At 34.5% G+C, this 16726-nt stretch overlaps 1 protein-coding gene across 7 annotated transcripts in view; it reads left to right on the forward strand.

Annotated features, from left to right (window-relative positions):
- The window catches only part of ARHGAP12 (Rho GTPase activating protein 12), a 148833-nt gene that overhangs the window by 109260 nt on the left and 22847 nt on the right, over positions 1 to 16726 (forward strand). For 6 of the 7 annotated variants that reach the window (XM_008002713.3, XM_008002715.3, XM_008002717.3 and 3 more), the window contains 9 exons: positions 578 to 679; positions 3171 to 3269; positions 6651 to 6756; positions 8187 to 8303; positions 10376 to 10474; positions 11794 to 11871; positions 11973 to 12107; positions 12345 to 12447; positions 13265 to 15648. In XM_008002713.3, the coding sequence (XP_008000904.3) occupies positions 578 to 679; positions 3171 to 3269; positions 6651 to 6756; positions 8187 to 8303; positions 10376 to 10474; positions 11794 to 11871; positions 11973 to 12107; positions 12345 to 12447; positions 13265 to 13439 (1014 nt within the window). In that variant the 3' untranslated portion in view covers positions 13440 to 15648. Of the gene's footprint in view, positions 1 to 577; positions 680 to 3170; positions 3270 to 6650; positions 6757 to 8186; positions 8304 to 10375; positions 10475 to 11793; positions 11872 to 11972; positions 12108 to 12344; positions 12448 to 13264; positions 15649 to 16726 lie in introns of those variants that run through there. The other variant, XM_073018861.1, reaches the window with a different exon arrangement.

Below are 16726 nucleotides of genomic sequence, written 5' to 3' on the forward strand. Positions count from 1 at the left end.
ATGTTTGTTAGTTGGAAAATGCACTTGTTATCTGCCTGATACTGTTTATTATATATATAAGAGTATTGCCTTTGTGTACATAGCATTTTACATAGTCGTGTATAGTCTAGGATAAATTCCAAGATGCAGACCTGCCAAGCCAAAGTATACATGCATTTGTAAATTTGCAAATATAGCATTACCAATTTTTCTTTTCTAGGAGTAGTTCCAATTTATATCCCACTTGCATATGAGGCCTTTTTAGTCTATAGCCTCACCAACATAGTTTTGAAAAAAAAAATTTTCCCATTCTGATGGGTAAAAAAATATTTCAGTTTGGCTTTTCATATGTATATATATTTATTTTATATTATGATGGAAGTTGAGTCATTTTATTTTGTTTTCTATGAATTGTGTATTCATATATTCTAGATATTTTTCAATTTCTAAAGTAGAAATTGTTACTTTATAATAGAGAAAAAGAATTTGAGAAAATCTGTTTGATTTATTGTTAACAATATAAAATTGTTCTTAATTTTTTTGAATACGCATATATGTGAGTATCACATGAAGGTTTTTTTCTTTTTCAAAAATGAAGTTCGGCAGTAATCAGTCCAAACCAGAGTTCACAGTGGACCTGAAGGGGGCAACAATTGAGATGGCTTCCAAGGATAAATCCAGCAAAAAGAATGTACTTGAGGTAATACATTTTTTTCTAAGTATAACACATTCTAAACTGTAGTAATTGGATGTTCTGTTTTTCGAGCTATTTTGAGAAATAGTCTTTCATTGTGACTAGTTAAGACAAAGTTGGTGATTAAGTTAGATGGTATTGTAATTTAAGAAAACTGGTGTAAAAACTGGCTTTATTTGCATAAGTTGTTTGAACTCAGACCGTATATTACAAGCCTTTGTTTCACAAATCCTGTCTTTTCCCAGCAATAATAAAAAGGATGTGGTTCTCTTTACTTACCAAATCTAATATTAAAAAGTAAATTAAGGGGAATGTTGATAATGGGGGAATGTATGTGGGGGTGGGCAGGGTGTGTATGGGCTATTTCTATATCTTCTCAATTTTTCTAGAACCAAAAAGTGATCTAAAAAGTAAAGTTTTTTTTTTTTTAAACCTTTCCATTTTATCTTTCAAACCCTCCCCAGCAATATATGATCTGTATTAGTTACTTATTGCTGCTTAAGAGACCACCTCAAAACTTAGTAGTTTAACAAAAGAACATTTTGTTTGCTCAGCCTGACCTGGGATGAGCTGGGTAATTTTTCTTCTTATCTCACTGAGGACTATTCATGAGGCTTCAGTCATCTAGTGGCTTGATTGGAACTGGATGGTATAAGGTGACCTCATGGCTAGTATTGGTGCCCGCCGTTGGCTAGGCCGCCTTGTCCACAAGATCTGTCATTCTCAAGGGAGCTACCCTAGGCTGCATCAAGTGACAGCTTCAGGATTCCAAGAGGGTGAGGGTGGAACCTGCAAGGCTTCTCAAGACCTAGGTTTGGAAGTCACATTACTTTCAGAGTATTCATTGGTTAAGACTGTTCAGGAGGCTATCCAAGTATTCAGAGTTGTGGGAAGAGAGGCAGCCTGTTGACAGAAGAGCAACAATGTCTGTCCCTTTCCAGAAGGGTGTGGTTACAGAGATCCAACCAGAGACAACAACTGATTTTGTGGACAGCCTTCAAGATCCCAGCCTCTTTTTGTAGTCTCATGTCTCAGGCCTTTCCTGTTTTGTTGTGTAGACAGATTGGTTTAATTGCTATTTTCCAAGTGGAGCCCAGGTTTTCCGGTCTGATTTTTACTCTTTATTGTTCTGCCTCGAGCACCAACCCATGCCAATCTCTCCATGCCAAATGCTCCCTTTCTTCCAAGACTCATGACAAGCATCACCATAATAATGAGGCTACTTCTTTATTTATAACAATAAATATTTATTTTTAAATAAATATTTAAAAATAATATTTTAGTGTACCTGTGTTATCATTTGTCAATTATTTCTCTCATTAGATAATTACAATTTTTTTTCTTTTTCCCTGAAGTAGAGAGACTATGTTTTTCCTTTAAATAAGAACCTGTAACAGAGCAGAGTATCTTATGTGCAGTAAACATTCAATATTGGTAAACTGGCTTGACCAACTCTAGAAAATTGCATGAAAGAAGTCACTATTTCCTGAATTAGCCTTGTAGTTTCAAAAGGTAATCAAGAATAAAAATGGTTTCATGGTCAAGTAAATTTGGGAAGCAGTGTATATTTTATTCCTATATTCCCTAGAACATCAAAAGCCTGTGACATCTTGAAGGAGAGAATCTAGTTAGATTTTCTTCAATCCAGTATTTTCCAGGTTAATATTATATAACTTTTTCAAAAATGTATTTTTTGAGGGCACCTTTTAAAAACGTTATTTGGGAAACTGTTTGAGGAATACATCTTTCAGAATGTTGTTTGGGAAACATTGCCATATCTTCCTCTAGGAAAAAAAATCAGTTTTTAATCAGAAAATGGGAGGAGTGCTTTCCACAAATGTGTCAAAATTCTTCCTCACTTAAGTGTAAGAAACCTTGCAAAACAGAGATTGTACATAAATCAGTTATTGCCTTCGTATAGAATAACACATAGTATTCTTTTTTCAGCTCATGATCTGACACTTAATTTAGTAATACTTCTGCCCAAAAGGGGTGTGACATTTATGCCTGCTCTTTGTACTAAGCCATTATATTTACCTACTAAGTAGGAAATATTGAAAGTCTTTATGTATTCTTTCTTCTGTATTTTTTAGCCAGAGAGAAAAAAATTTCTCAGGTTGTGTAAAAATATCATAGATTTTATTTCTTTATTCTAATTTAGAATGCACCACCTTGATACTTGAACGGATTTTTAAGTGATAAACGTACAAGTTTCAGCAGGTTTTATGGCATTTGTGTGATGGTGTTTGGGATCCTAAATTATTAGATTTTTATGAGAATTTATTGTGAGAAACAACTTTGTTTTTTTATTCAACTGGTATTATTTCAAACCAAAAAGGTATTCCATAGCTGTGTAGTACTTTAACCTTACATCATTGTTACATAATATATGGCAGCTACTCTTGGTGGTTTTGTCAACTTTGAATGAAAGGTATTCACGTATTTTGCTGAAAGCACAAACCAACCATACTCTTTTTCTCTCTGCTTTTCTCTAAAGCTGAAAACTCGACAAGGGACAGAACTGCTAATTCAGTCCGACAATGACACTGTTATTAATGATTGGTTTAAAGTTCTTGGTAGTACAATCAATAATCAGGTATGTCTTTGACTTAGGTAAAATTTTTACTTCAGAGCTTTTTTTTTTTTTTAATTGCTTATTGTATATCCGGATTGCAATCTATATGTGAAAAGACACTTTATGTTTTGACAGAGGTGGAAAAAACAATGGTCAATTTAGCAGCCCCCCAGGCCTGGTGAATGATTTAACATTCTCACTAATGTGATGTTTGCTACCAATGGATTTGAAATAATGTTCCCATCAGGCATTGGCTGAAAAAAAAAAAAGTTCAAAAAGAAGGGGTAAATAGTGCTTAGTACATAGTATTTATTCAATAACTGAGTGAGTTGGAAATAATACTATTTGATGGAAGAAGTCTGAGGCGAGCTTGTGAAATGAAAGAAGCTGTAGCCTTTTCATTAGCACTTTTTCTTTTCTAGTGACCGTTCTCTAGTTTTTCTGCCCCTCCCCTCCAAGCTATTCATACGCTTGTGTTCCTGGTATATTTCTTCTTCTTTGTATACAACAACCAGAAAGAATCCCAGGTTTACATTCTGCAGGTATATTAGTAAGAACATTAGTAAGCAGCTGGGGGCTGTACTTTTTTTATTTGAAACAGGGTCTCACCATCACCCAGGCTGGAGCAGTGGCACAATCATAGCTCACTGCAGCCTTGAACTCCTTGGGTCCAGCCATCCTCCCATTCAGCCTCCCAAGTAGCTGAGACTACAAGTGTGCGCCACCGTGCCTGGCTTGCACTTTTTTATACTCTGTATTCTCCTTTTCGCCTTCCACCATATGGGGACATGACTCTTCATTGAGGATCATATTATATTAATGACAGAGAAATGAAAGATACTACTTATGGGAAGTAAAAGAGAACTTTACCTCTTCTAGCAAGTTAGTTATGAAGCTATATATAAATTCTTCCTTTGGAGTTTATAATATTGCCTGATATTTCTGAATCTTGTCCTTTCTTTTCTGTTTATTCCTGAAACCATGAGGGCAGGCCTTTATATCTTAATACCAAAATAAGAGTAACCTCCTGAACAGTTTTTTTCCCTATTTAATCTCACCTGTCACTGATTCATCCTTAATGCCATGGCCATATGAAACTTCCTAATGTCAATTTTCTAATCCCCTACGGCTCAGAAACTTTCTGTGATTCATTAAAATTCAACAGTGTAGGCCCAATCTATCTTTTCAAAATGTACCTTCGATTTTACCCAATATGGACTTTCAGCTCTAGTCACAGTAGTCTGTTCACTGTCTCTTGAAAGCAAGTATGCGTGCATTCATTTAACAAATATGTGAATGCCGTCTGCACTGTGGACATAGCAGCACACAGTCAGATACTGCACTTTCCTAGGCTGAGGTTATAGCCACAGACAGATGATTATTCAAGACAGATAACAGTTAATAAAATGAAATGTGATGAGTGTTATGATGGTAGGAGGTGTACAGCATTCTGTAAAAATACTGATTGGGGCAAACCTAGTGTATTAGTTAGGGAAGGCCTTGCAGAGAAAGTAGATTTTTGTTTTGTTTTGTTTTTTAATTGAGACCTACAGGCTCAGGGAATAAGCCAAGTGAAGAGAGATGATTTTATACATACACACACACACACACACACACACGTACACACGTTTCTTTTTTTGTTGTTGTTTTGAGACAGAGTCTTGCTCTGTCACCCAGGCTGGAGTGCAATGGCATGATCTCAGCTCACAGCACCCTCTGTCTCCCGGGTTCAAGTGATTCTCCTGTCTCAGTCTCCCAAGTAGCTGGGATAACAGGCACCCACCACCACACGTGCCTGAGTTTTTGTATTTTTAGTAGAGATGAGGTTTCACCATGTTGTCCAGGCTGCTCTTGAATTCCTGACCTCAAGTGATCTGCCCACCTTTGCCTCCCAAAGTGCTGGGATTACAGGTGTGGAGCCACTGCACCTGGCCTGTATTTTTGATTAAGAAATTTTAAAATACATACTGTTTCCAAAGTGTCAGAAGATACCAAGGACTAAATGTAGCAAGAGGTGCAAGAACTTTGCAGGGAAAATTACAAATCTTTATTGAGAGACACTGAAGAAAACCTAAGTAAATGAGAAGTATATCTTGTTCATGCATTTAAAGATTCAGTAATATAAAGATATAATTTTCTTCCAAATGATTTATAGACTTGAGATTTTTGAATCTCATTTAAAATCCCAGTAGTTTTTCTGGTAGAACTTGAAAAGCTTATTCTAAAATTTATATAGAAATGCAAAAAGCTAAGAATACCTAAGATACTATTGAAGAAGAAAGAAAAAGGACTTGCACTATCATATGTCGTCTTTGAAAAGCCATATTCCTTAATAAAGTGTGGTATCCATGCAGGGTAGGCATACGTACCTCTGAAACCATAAAGAACCTAGAAACAGACCCACGTACCTGTGGACACGTTTTGCCAGATAGAGCACTGTAGAGGAAGCAAATGGTGCTGGTGCAGCTGGGAATCCAAGAAAAAACTGGAACCCTTCCTTACACCATCCACAAAAATACATTTCTGGTGGAGTAAAGATATCCATGTGACGGCAGAGCGAAGGTTTTTAGTTTTGAGAACTCAGTCATTCTTTAGTCTGTACAAGTGACCTTAGTTAAGTTATAGATGAGCTCTAGGATTTCTTTTTTTCTGTTTTTTTTTTTTTTTTGAGACAGAGCCTTACTCTCTCGTCCAGGCTAGACTGCAATGGCGCAATCTTGGCTCACTGCAATCTCTGACTCCCAGATTCACACAGTTCTCCTGCCTCAGCCTCCCGAGTAGCTGGGATTCCAGGCGTGTGCTACCACACCTGGCTACTTTTTGTATTTTTAGTAGAGGCGGGGTTTCATGATGTTGGCCAGGCTGGTCTCAAACTCCTAACCTCAGGTCGTTTGCCTGCCTTGGCCTCCCAAAGTGCTGGGATTACAGGTGTGAGCCACCACGCCTGGCCGCTCTATGATTTCTTTCAGTTGACAACCATGAATCTGGAGGATGAGTCTTGTCCTGTTGTTACAGGGTAATACTCTTGTCAGGTCCGTGTGTAGAAGTCTTGTATTGTTGTCAGAGAATGTAGCTCTATTGTGTTTTTCACCATAAATTATAGCCTTACCTTTTAACTGTTAGTGTCACTAAAAGTTGATTAAAATTAGGCAAGGTAGCGTCATCATCAGTGTAAACTAACATTATCCTGTGAATTTTCAGCAATAATTTCTTTTTAAAAAAAATCAAAATTGATGCCATGTAGGGAGAGAAAAAGTATTTATCAAATATCTAAGTCATACATACTGTATGTTAATTGGTTTCCTAAAATTGTTTGGAAGAGTCATTTACAATAGTCATTGTGAGAATTGTGCCATTCCAACTAGAAGTGTAATATATGTTTGGGAAATATCTAACCAATAGGCAGTAGACACTGATGAAGGAATTGAAGAGGAGATACTCCCAGATTCACCAGGAATAGAAAAGCATGATAAAGAAAAGGAACAAAAGGATCCCAAAAAGCTTCGTTGTAAGTTGTCCTTTTCCTATTTTGCTAAGGATTTGAGCTTGTTCTCTTAGCATTTTGAAAGTTTTAAATACATATATAAAAGCTGAATGGAATGTCCAATGTTTCAAAAAGGTTATGCAGTTAACCAAGTGCAGTCTCATTGTATCAGCCGTCTTTCTTAACTCATTATTGTTGTTTTTCAGCCTCATAGTATGCATCCTGTGGCATCTCATTAATTTTAAGGTGTTGTGCTGCTTTCAGAGAAGAAGTATAGTGCATTTCTGTTGAGGCCTCTAGCAAGCTGAACTTTACTGATTTAAAAATATATACTTACTGTTTAAGATTCTACATAGAATCTTACACTTTAAGAAGTCAAAAGTCATGGAATATGTCCCGTAATTTCCTACTGGACACCAGGCATCCGTCTCTGGACTAGGGTGTGTCTGTGCATGTAAAAAGATGCACGCATTCCTATCTCCAGATCTTACTACAGAAAGGTGCATAGTGAAAGACAGCAGCTTTAAGAAAAGCATTTTCTAATGTTGGCCCCTTGTGAATTACATTGCTTAAACAGGCCATTAGCTGTGTGACTTGGTACTTTGTTCAGTCCATTTTAACAAATCCACGTTTAACTAAGAACTTTTTGGCCTTCATATTAACTGATGATTAGAAAATCAGTTCTACTTTTCTGTATTTTTAATGAACTTGAGGCCTATTACTGACATTGTCAACAGGTAGCAATTTAACATAAAAATGTGATTATTTTTTATTCTATATTATAGATTCTTCATGCCCTCAACTTTCCCCAAATAGACTTACTTTCAAGAAATATACCTTTTGAATTTTTGTTACTATAACAGAAAAAGAAATCAAGACTCAAGGCAATGGAGGACATTTTTCGTGTAGTCGCATTTGTAGCTCAAAGTACAAATAATTACGATGAAAGTTAGCTTAAAGTACAAGTATAATAGTTATGATAATTATGTCTATATTTATCTCTCTATATATTTCTGTGTGTATCTCCAGTTTTCTTGTTCAGTGAAGATAGGGATTGTTTTGTTTGTTGTGTATTTTATGTATTTTTACTTTTTGGTGGTCATTTTACCTTCTAAAACTAATGGACAATCAATAAAGATAAGTAGTTAATAATTTATGAAATAATGAATATGTTAGAGTAAATTAGGGATGTCTTGGCAGATATACCATAGAAGGTATGGTTGTCATCTGTTTTTAGTGATAAAAATGAAATGTTTGGTTTAGTTTATAACTTTGAAATGGGTTCTGTGTTAATATAATTCTTCACATCTTGTCCTTAAACCACATTAAAGTTAAAATAAGTGAATTGTACTATGATCTTGACATATGAGGTTAATATGTTTTGCATGCTGGCTGGAAAAACTTGTATCAAAAAAACTTTTACAAATGCTTATTACCTGTCCTTTTGTCTTAAGCCTTTAAAGTATCTAGCATAGATTCTTCAGAACAGAAAAAAACCAAGAAAAACTTAAAGAAGTTTCTTACACGACGCCCCACTTTGCAAGCTGTTCGTGAAAAAGGTTATATTAAAGGTTGGTAGAAGTATTGTTGATAATAATGAATGTTGGCCTACATAAATAAGATGTTTCAAATTAACATTTTCAAACAGTAAGACTATTCTTTATTCAAGTATTTAAGTACAGTTATTAAAAGACATTAAGTAATTAAAATAGATTTTTTAAAAAGTTTATTTTAACTAAAGCAGTGGACAGACAAATAACAAACTGAACTTTTAGGAAAGCCTATTTCAGAGGAACTACATGGATGTGATGGGTGGCAGATTTTTAGAAATTGTGACAATGAGAAGTTTAGTTTTGAGATGCAAAGATCACAAGAAATAAGAAATTTTGAATATCACTAATAGTAGAAAGAAAAATGAACGAATAATTTTTACCTTTGGCTGTCATTTAAGGTAATTGAAAAATTAGCATAAGGTGCTTTTTTCTAACTAATTTATTTACTTGTTATTTCATTTATAAGCACTATAATGGACTAACAATCTTTTTTTATAGGAAAATATTCTTTAAAAATCACATTACTTGTGTATGCTTTCAGTTCTTACAAGCATGTTTAATTCCAAAGATGAAATTTTCTAATACATGACTTAAAACAATGGCATTTATTCATAAATAAAAATAAAGATAATATAGTCTATAATGTATATATCTGTCAGATTGTTATGAAGCTTCTAACAAAGGCCGTCTATTTGTGAAGCATTTGCATTAAAACACATAAGCAAATTTTATTAGGAAGATATTTAAGGTCAGGTGCAGTGGCTCACATCTATAAACCTCCCATTTTGGGAGGCAGGAGGACTGCTTGAGTACAGGAACTTGAGACCAGATTGGGTAACATAGAGAGACACTCTCTACAAAAAATTAGTTGGGTATGGTGTCACACACCCTTATTCCTAGCTACTTGGGAGGCTGAGTGGGAGCATCACTTAAGCACAGGAATTAGAGGCTGCAGTGCAGCCTGGGTGATAAAGTCTCTGTCTTAAAAAAAAAAAAGCATTTAAGATTTCTAGGAAGAGACTAGCTAATTCAGTAATTAAAATTAGCAACTTTAAGAGTTATGGATAACAGGTACTCTCCAATAAAGCATATAAATTTGTATGTTGAGTTTAGAGTCTTTAAAAACTTAAAAAAAAAAAAAAAAAAGCCTGACAAATAAATGAATAGAAACTGTAGTCCCAGCTACTCCGGAGGCTGAGGCAGGAGAATGGCGTGAACCCGGGAGGCGGAGCTTGCAGTGAGCTGAGATCCGGCCACTGCAGTCCAGCCCGGGCTACAGAGCAAGACTCCGTCTCAAAAAAAAAAAAAAAAAAAAAGAAAGAAACTGTTGCTCATTTGTTCACCAGGCCTTTTCCCTGAGAAATATAAACTGTTGTCACTTTATGTCCTTATCACTTCACAGTTTGTTTTCCTGAACGTTTACCACTAATATGGAATTTCAAAACTGTTGGGTTGAAAGATTAATAGAAGAGTCTTTGAAATAAATTTTGTGAAGTCAAATGTTGATGATACATGATGGGTGGGCATATGCTTATTTTAATAGTTTTAAAAATAGTCGAGTATTTACTAAGTGCTAGGCACAAGCCTAGGTGCTGTGAATACCTGTTGGTGTTCAGGAACTACATGGTTCTTGCCCTCATGAAACTTATACTCAAGTGGGAGGTAGACAAGATAATTGTGAAATAGTAACAAATACTATGAATCTAACACAGTAATAAAATAGGATGTGTCTGGAATTGGGTTCTCTTAGGTAAGGATGGTCAGAGGGGTTATTAAAAGTAGGTGACATTTTAGCTGAGACCAGGAGTGATAAGAAGGAGCTAAATTGGGTGGAAAATTGCTTTCTGAAAAAGCAGTAGAAAGTACAAAGGTTCTCAGGCAAGAGTGAGTGAGGGTGTTTATGAGTTTGGAAATGAATTGTTTGAAGTGAAAAGGGAGAAGTAGGCAAGATGCATATTGCATAGGGCATAGGGCCATGTTAAACAATATTTGGTTACACTGGATGTTTCTGTTGCACTTTGAATGGTTAACCATTTCAAGAACTGAATTTTAGCAAGGTGATTGACTTTTTAAAAATAAATCTTTTTCAGATCAGGTATTTGGATCCAATCTTGCTAATCTGTGTCAAAGAGAGAATGGCACAGTACCAAAGTTTGTGAAGTTATGTATTGAACATGTTGAAGAATATGGTAAGAGAAGGATTTTGATTTTTTTTTTTTTTTTTACATTAAGCAAACCAGCTTCTTGTTTTGCCATCAAAATTCCCAGAATTTTTATGATTTTGAGTGATGCAACCAAAAGTTCCCTGTAGTCCTAAGAGGTTAAGAAAATAATTTTGTTTGCAAAAACACATGTTTACACCTGTTTCAAATAGGACCTCTCCAGGCATCTGTTGAATGCTTGGTACTCGCAATTAATTAAGTATATGCTTTTCTTTGAAGCCATTTCATTTAAGCATTTGCTTAAAATGAAGAAGGTAGTGATTGTGAAATTGAGTTTATTTTTAAGAAATAATCTGACAATGTGTAAGGTCTGAGGAGATTATGTTTATTTATTAAGTTTCTTCTGTTCTAAAAATCAGATGACATTTTAAACAGGTCAACCGCAAATGTCTCATGAGATAAAAATTTTTATGTCGTTTTCTGTAAAATATGACAAACTAATTTCTATTGTGGTTAATTTAAACATAGCTATAATATTTATACTAGTTTTATATAAATAGTAGTATATTGATTGTAATCACATTAACTTATCTCTATATCATGAAAAAATTTTGTACAATTAAAACATGTAATTCAATTTGTAATTTCTGCCAGTCTCTTGTCCCATTGTCTCTTCTTGTCAGCATGGCAATAGGGATGCCACACTATTGTCTTAATTTGAAGCTAAATGAATAGTGTACATTCGAATTTGTACATTATTATCATTTAATGAATACCTGAAATTTTGGGGCTTAACTGTATGAATTTCAGATGATTCTGTTTCATGTATAAAAGAAAATAATAAATTATAGCAAATTTTGTATTGTTTTTATAGAACCATTAGTTTAGTGGTTATATTAAGTTTATTTATTAGAAACATTTAATATGACAGATGCTTTCAATAAAGTTTTTACAATGTGTGCGTTTACATTATCAAATGGTGTGCAAAATATGCATGGGCCGATTTTACCTGCTGGCTTCCTTTAATTTTGAATTATCCCCAGATGTTTTCAGAAATGTATTTGAAATTGTTAGTGTTTTAAGATTAATGAAGCCACTTCCTTGAGCTGATTCACAGTCTATATGATGAGCAGAGTAGAATTACTGCTGTTTATTAAACAGAATTCAGAGCAAATCTCCATCTCTCTCCCCTGCCAAGCATCTACCAGAAGCCATTTAGAGAAGAAGAGTATTTGCCCATTTGATTTTAGGCTAATGCTAGTGAGTGAGAATTCTGACACATGCAAACATGTTCAGAAGAGGCAAACACGTACTTTAAACACACACAAATTATTATTGTCTCTTAGGTTTGGATGTTGATGGGATATACAGAGTAAGTGGCAACCTCGCAGTGATCCAGAAGCTAAGGTTTGCAGTCAATCACGGTAAGATTATATTTCCTGTTGTTATTCAAATGCATCACTCATAACTTTTTGAACTGGCTTAAAGTAATTTTTTAAAATGTCCAATTCCTGCTGTTTTTCAGATGAGAAGTTGGACTTGAATGACAGTAAATGGGAAGATATTCATGTCATTACTGGAGCACTCAAAATGTTTTTTCGAGAATTACCAGAACCTCTTTTTACATTTAATCATTTTAATGATTTTGTTAATGCAATTAGTAAGTATGTGATTCTACTCAGTTTTTTCTAGATATTGAAAATTATTTGCACAGATTAAGCCACCCTATTTTTTTATCTTACTTTAAGCAAGTATTTTCAATTGTTTTACTCCAAACATTTTAAATGTGACCACCAGGTGTCACTGTGTATTACCAAATATCAGCTTCCAAACTGTGACACTGCTTTCAGTTTCATAAGAATTTGCTGTAAAATATCTGGTTATTATCTTTTTTCAGAGCAAGAACCAAGACAGCGAGTCGCTGCTGTTAAGGACCTAATCAGACAGTTGCCAAAGCCAAACCAGGATACAATGCAGATTCTTTTCCGACATCTCAAAAGGTAGGAGGACTGCCCAGTCATGGGATGTGGTATAGCACAAGGGGAAGCAGGAAGGCCTGTGGGGCCAGGATCATTCAAACCTAGGTTTGGATCCCAGCTATGCTACTTGCTGTCTTTGTAACTTGAAAAAGTTACTCACTGAGCTCCTTGTAGTATCAGTCTGTCATGGGTAAATGATTTGCTATAATAAAGTAGATATTATATGTGAAGTATTTATGTAATGCTTAGCACATAGGTGTTCAGAAATTGTTGCTAAAGTTAATATGAAGATGAGATTGGATATTAATTGAGGTGTATTAAGTTACCTTGTAACAAAGCCACCATGGTTCTAAGTTACTACATAACCACTTTAATAACCGAGTTCTTTCATCTTATAGAAAGTACTCTAGAATACTAAAACAAAAAATCCCAGCTAGAGAGGTTTTTTTTAAAAGAAATAACATAAAATGAGTAAAATAGAAAGTTTAATCTCCACACCCTAATGAGATTTTTTTCCCATCAATTTAATGGAACAGTCATTGTTACCTGAATTGTAACTCATACTTAAATGTTCTGTTTTAAAAACTAAGCTAAAATATCACACATTTAAAGTTTTTTAGAGTATGCTTAATTGTACCTTTCAGCTGTGTTTATCAAAAATAAAGCTTCATATGGCATTTAGGCATAATTCTGCTTGGTTAAATAGTTTATGCGTCACGTTAGGAAAATGAGCATTAATTCTCTTTTTAAAATGCAAACTGTTAGGTTTATAACACCATTTGAATAATTTTCCCTCTCTTTTATTTTCTCTTTTAACAACTTCTTTCTTTCCCTTCAGAGTTGTAGAAAATGGAGAGAAAAATCGAATGACCTATCAGAGTATAGCAATTGTTTTTGGTCCCACTCTATTAAAACCAGAAAAAGAGACTGGTAATATAGCAGTTCATACTGTGTACCAAAATCAGATTGTAGAATTAATTCTTCTGGAACTGAGTTCCATCTTCGGACGCTGATTCTTACTGAAGACAACCTGTGGAATAGAAGCTGGATTCCATCAGATTTCAAATGTTTATACACAATGTATTTTATTTTTTGGACCAAGCAGTGACTCTAATTTTGCACTTTTTTTTTGAGGGATCAGAAGGGAAGGAGAGAGTCAAGATGTGTGTTAGGCCCTCATATTTGCTGCTTTGTTGCAAGTTGATATAACTGCGTGTAATTATGAATTCATTTTATCCTGAATGTTTGTGTTTCATACTCTGAATTTCAGTAAAAATCAAAACTTAAAATTCTAACCAGTCATATACACTGGATAATTTGGTAAGAAAACTGTATTTTTTCCCTGAAATTGGATAATGTAGACTTTCTTCTCAAGATTCATGACTCGATAGAACAAAATACTTACTATCAGTTATGTTGAAAAGGCTCTTGGGCATTTTAAACAAAATGAAGTATATCCATTTTGAAACCTGTGTATTTCTTTTTTGGGGTTTCTGCATGCAGTGGCAGTCTTAAGTGCCAAAATTCATAACCCCAAAATAACCTCTTGATGAAGGCTTGCTGTCTTTTACTGTGTTACACAGCATCCTTACTGGATATCTTAGTTGCTTGTTTGGGCAGCACACTAATATTACTTAAAACACTGTGATATACTGGAGTTTTAGTTAGCTTAAGTCAGTTCAGGGCATTTTAGGGCTGTCTTGCTATACTGAATTGTAGCTAACAATCCTAATTATATCTAGTACCATACTGAGTTCTTGGTATGACCCTGTGGAAACACACATTATTTTATGTAAATATAGGCTAAAGACTTAATGTCCTTTAGCTTGTGTATATAATTGTGTTGTATAGTCTCAGAGTACATTCTAACCCTACATTTCTAATCATGTTATTGGTAATCTTTTCTGTGAATATTAGGTTTCCTCCAGAAATAGGCCGTTATTTGGGGAAGTTAACTGTGTGCACTTTTAGATATTAATTACATTTACAGGCAAATCACTGTCATGAGAATGGTACTGGAAAAATACTGAATAGACTTGCTAAATGGCACATGCACTACAAGAGGAACCTGTTAGGTTATTTAATATGTACAGAAAACATTAGAAAAAATTTATTACAGAATTCTAATTCCAGTATGAATAGTGGAAACCCATCTGTAAATTAGATGATGTCGGTTGGAAAATGACATTGCTAAATTGGAGAATTTCTTTTTACCTACTAATGTAGATTGCTTTGTATAATAAAACACAGGGTTTGGAAGGTTTTGTTACAGGGAGCATGGTCTGTTGAAGATTTTTAAAATGTATTTTTCTAGATTAACTTCTGTACATGAAATGTCTAATAAAACTATAAGAGGTTTAGAGATTTTTCCATTGGAAATGTGCATTTTGTTTTTTAATTTTTTTGTTTTTGCATTTACTGGCATACTCTTATACCTCATTTTTAAAAATCAACTGAATCCAATATTTCCTGTGGCAAATAACACTTTTCTCTTTCATACTTTTCCTCCTGTCTTCCATGCCAACATTTCTCCACCCCCAACATACACTTTTTATTTCTCCATCAATATTTGAAAGTGAGTGATTTGTGACCAGGATTTTTTTTTTTTCTTAGGGTTGCATTTATAATTTACAGATTGCCTTCCTTGGGAACAAGTATTTTTTTTCTATGATCTGTCTGAAAACCTCTCACCTGAATTTTGTGGTAGAAATTCTGTATTTGTTGTTGTGAGCGTGTTAAATTGATAACAAACCAAACTACTTGATAGCTAAAGCAGATTGTTCTGGGTGGGGAGAAAAAGCCCTAAATCAGGATGTTTATATTTGCCTAAAGATGTCCTTAATAACACAATATGCTTTAGATCTTGCTTATATAATGATTGTATACCAGGAAAACAATTAGACTCAAATCAGTGATGTTCTTGCTCTTGGTGTCCATGAACATATATCAAAGATTAAAATTGTCCTGTGTTTCTTGTTTCAAGGTACATGTGTGTGTATGTGTGTGTGTGCATGTATGTGTGAAGTCTTAATTGTTTTATTCTACAGCTAATCAGTTTATTGTAATATTGTATGTACAGTGAGATTAATGTCTTGTGTTTTCATCCTTTGTGAATTAAAAATTCTCACTTGTTTTTGTAATAACAAAGCTAGTAATATTTTCCTGTCTTGACAGCTTGGTTTTATAGTAGAAAATATATTAAAAGCTGAAATAAATTATCAATTTTATTTGTAAGTCTTCCTTTAGAATGTCATTGAAAAAGGTAGTTGGAGATTTAGAAAAGAAAATATATTTAAATACACTGTCACATTCCAGTTAGAAGAAAAACACTTATTTAAATTGTATAGAAATAAGAAATTTTACCCTTTACTCTGGAGAAAGTAAGTTAATTATTAAATATCTCCAAAGAATGATGTTTGTATTTTAGATAGAGACAAATCTATAAATTGTTTTTTTCTTATGTGAAAAGCACAAATGAAATAATTTGGTGAAACTTTGGACTTAGTGGTAGATGGGTTGTATGTGTGTTTATAACATATACACACAAAGGTGTGTGTGTGCTACGTGTGTGTGTGTGTGCACACCATTGCTTACATACAAGTGAAAACTCACTAATAATGGCAGATACATGGAGACCTTTTTACTATTTCATTCCATGCCTCTTTGCAAGCCCACAATATTGAACATTAAGATAGCAGTGGGCCGGGCACAGTGGCTCACGCCTGTAATCCCAGCACTTTGGGAGGCTGAGGCAGGCGAATCATTTGAGGTCAGGGGTTCGAGACCAGCCTGGCCAACATGGTGAAACCCTATCTCTACTAAAAATTCAAAAAAATTAGCTGGGCATGGTGGCAGGTGCCTGTAATCCCAGCTACGGGGAGACTGAGGCAGGAGAATCACTTGAATCCAGGAGGCAGAGGTTGCAGTGAGCCGAGATCACACCACTGCACTCCAGCCTGGGCAACTGTGAGACTCTGTCTCAAAAAAAAAAAAAAAAAAAGCAGTGAAGGGAAAATAGTTATTCCATAATTGTGCCAAGAGATTTTTTCCAGCTCATGGGAGAGGCTTCTAATTAAAAAACATGTAGTTTCCCATGACTCAAATTCCTCAAAGATCTTTAGGCATTTTTAAAGAAATACACAGAGGAGTCCAAAACATGTCTTTTTAGTAAAGAAGAAAATAAAAATAGTCAACTGGGGCCCACACTCTCACTAGTCTAAGAAAAGTCAAATGTTCAAATATTGCATCTCTATAGAGAATTGAAAATGGATAGAAAATAAGATTTTATTCCCCCTGAACT

This window comes from Chlorocebus sabaeus, chromosome 9, assembly GCF_047675955.1.
Source record: "Chlorocebus sabaeus isolate Y175 chromosome 9, mChlSab1.0.hap1, whole genome shotgun sequence".
NCBI lineage: Eukaryota > Metazoa > Chordata > Mammalia > Primates > Cercopithecidae > Chlorocebus > Chlorocebus sabaeus.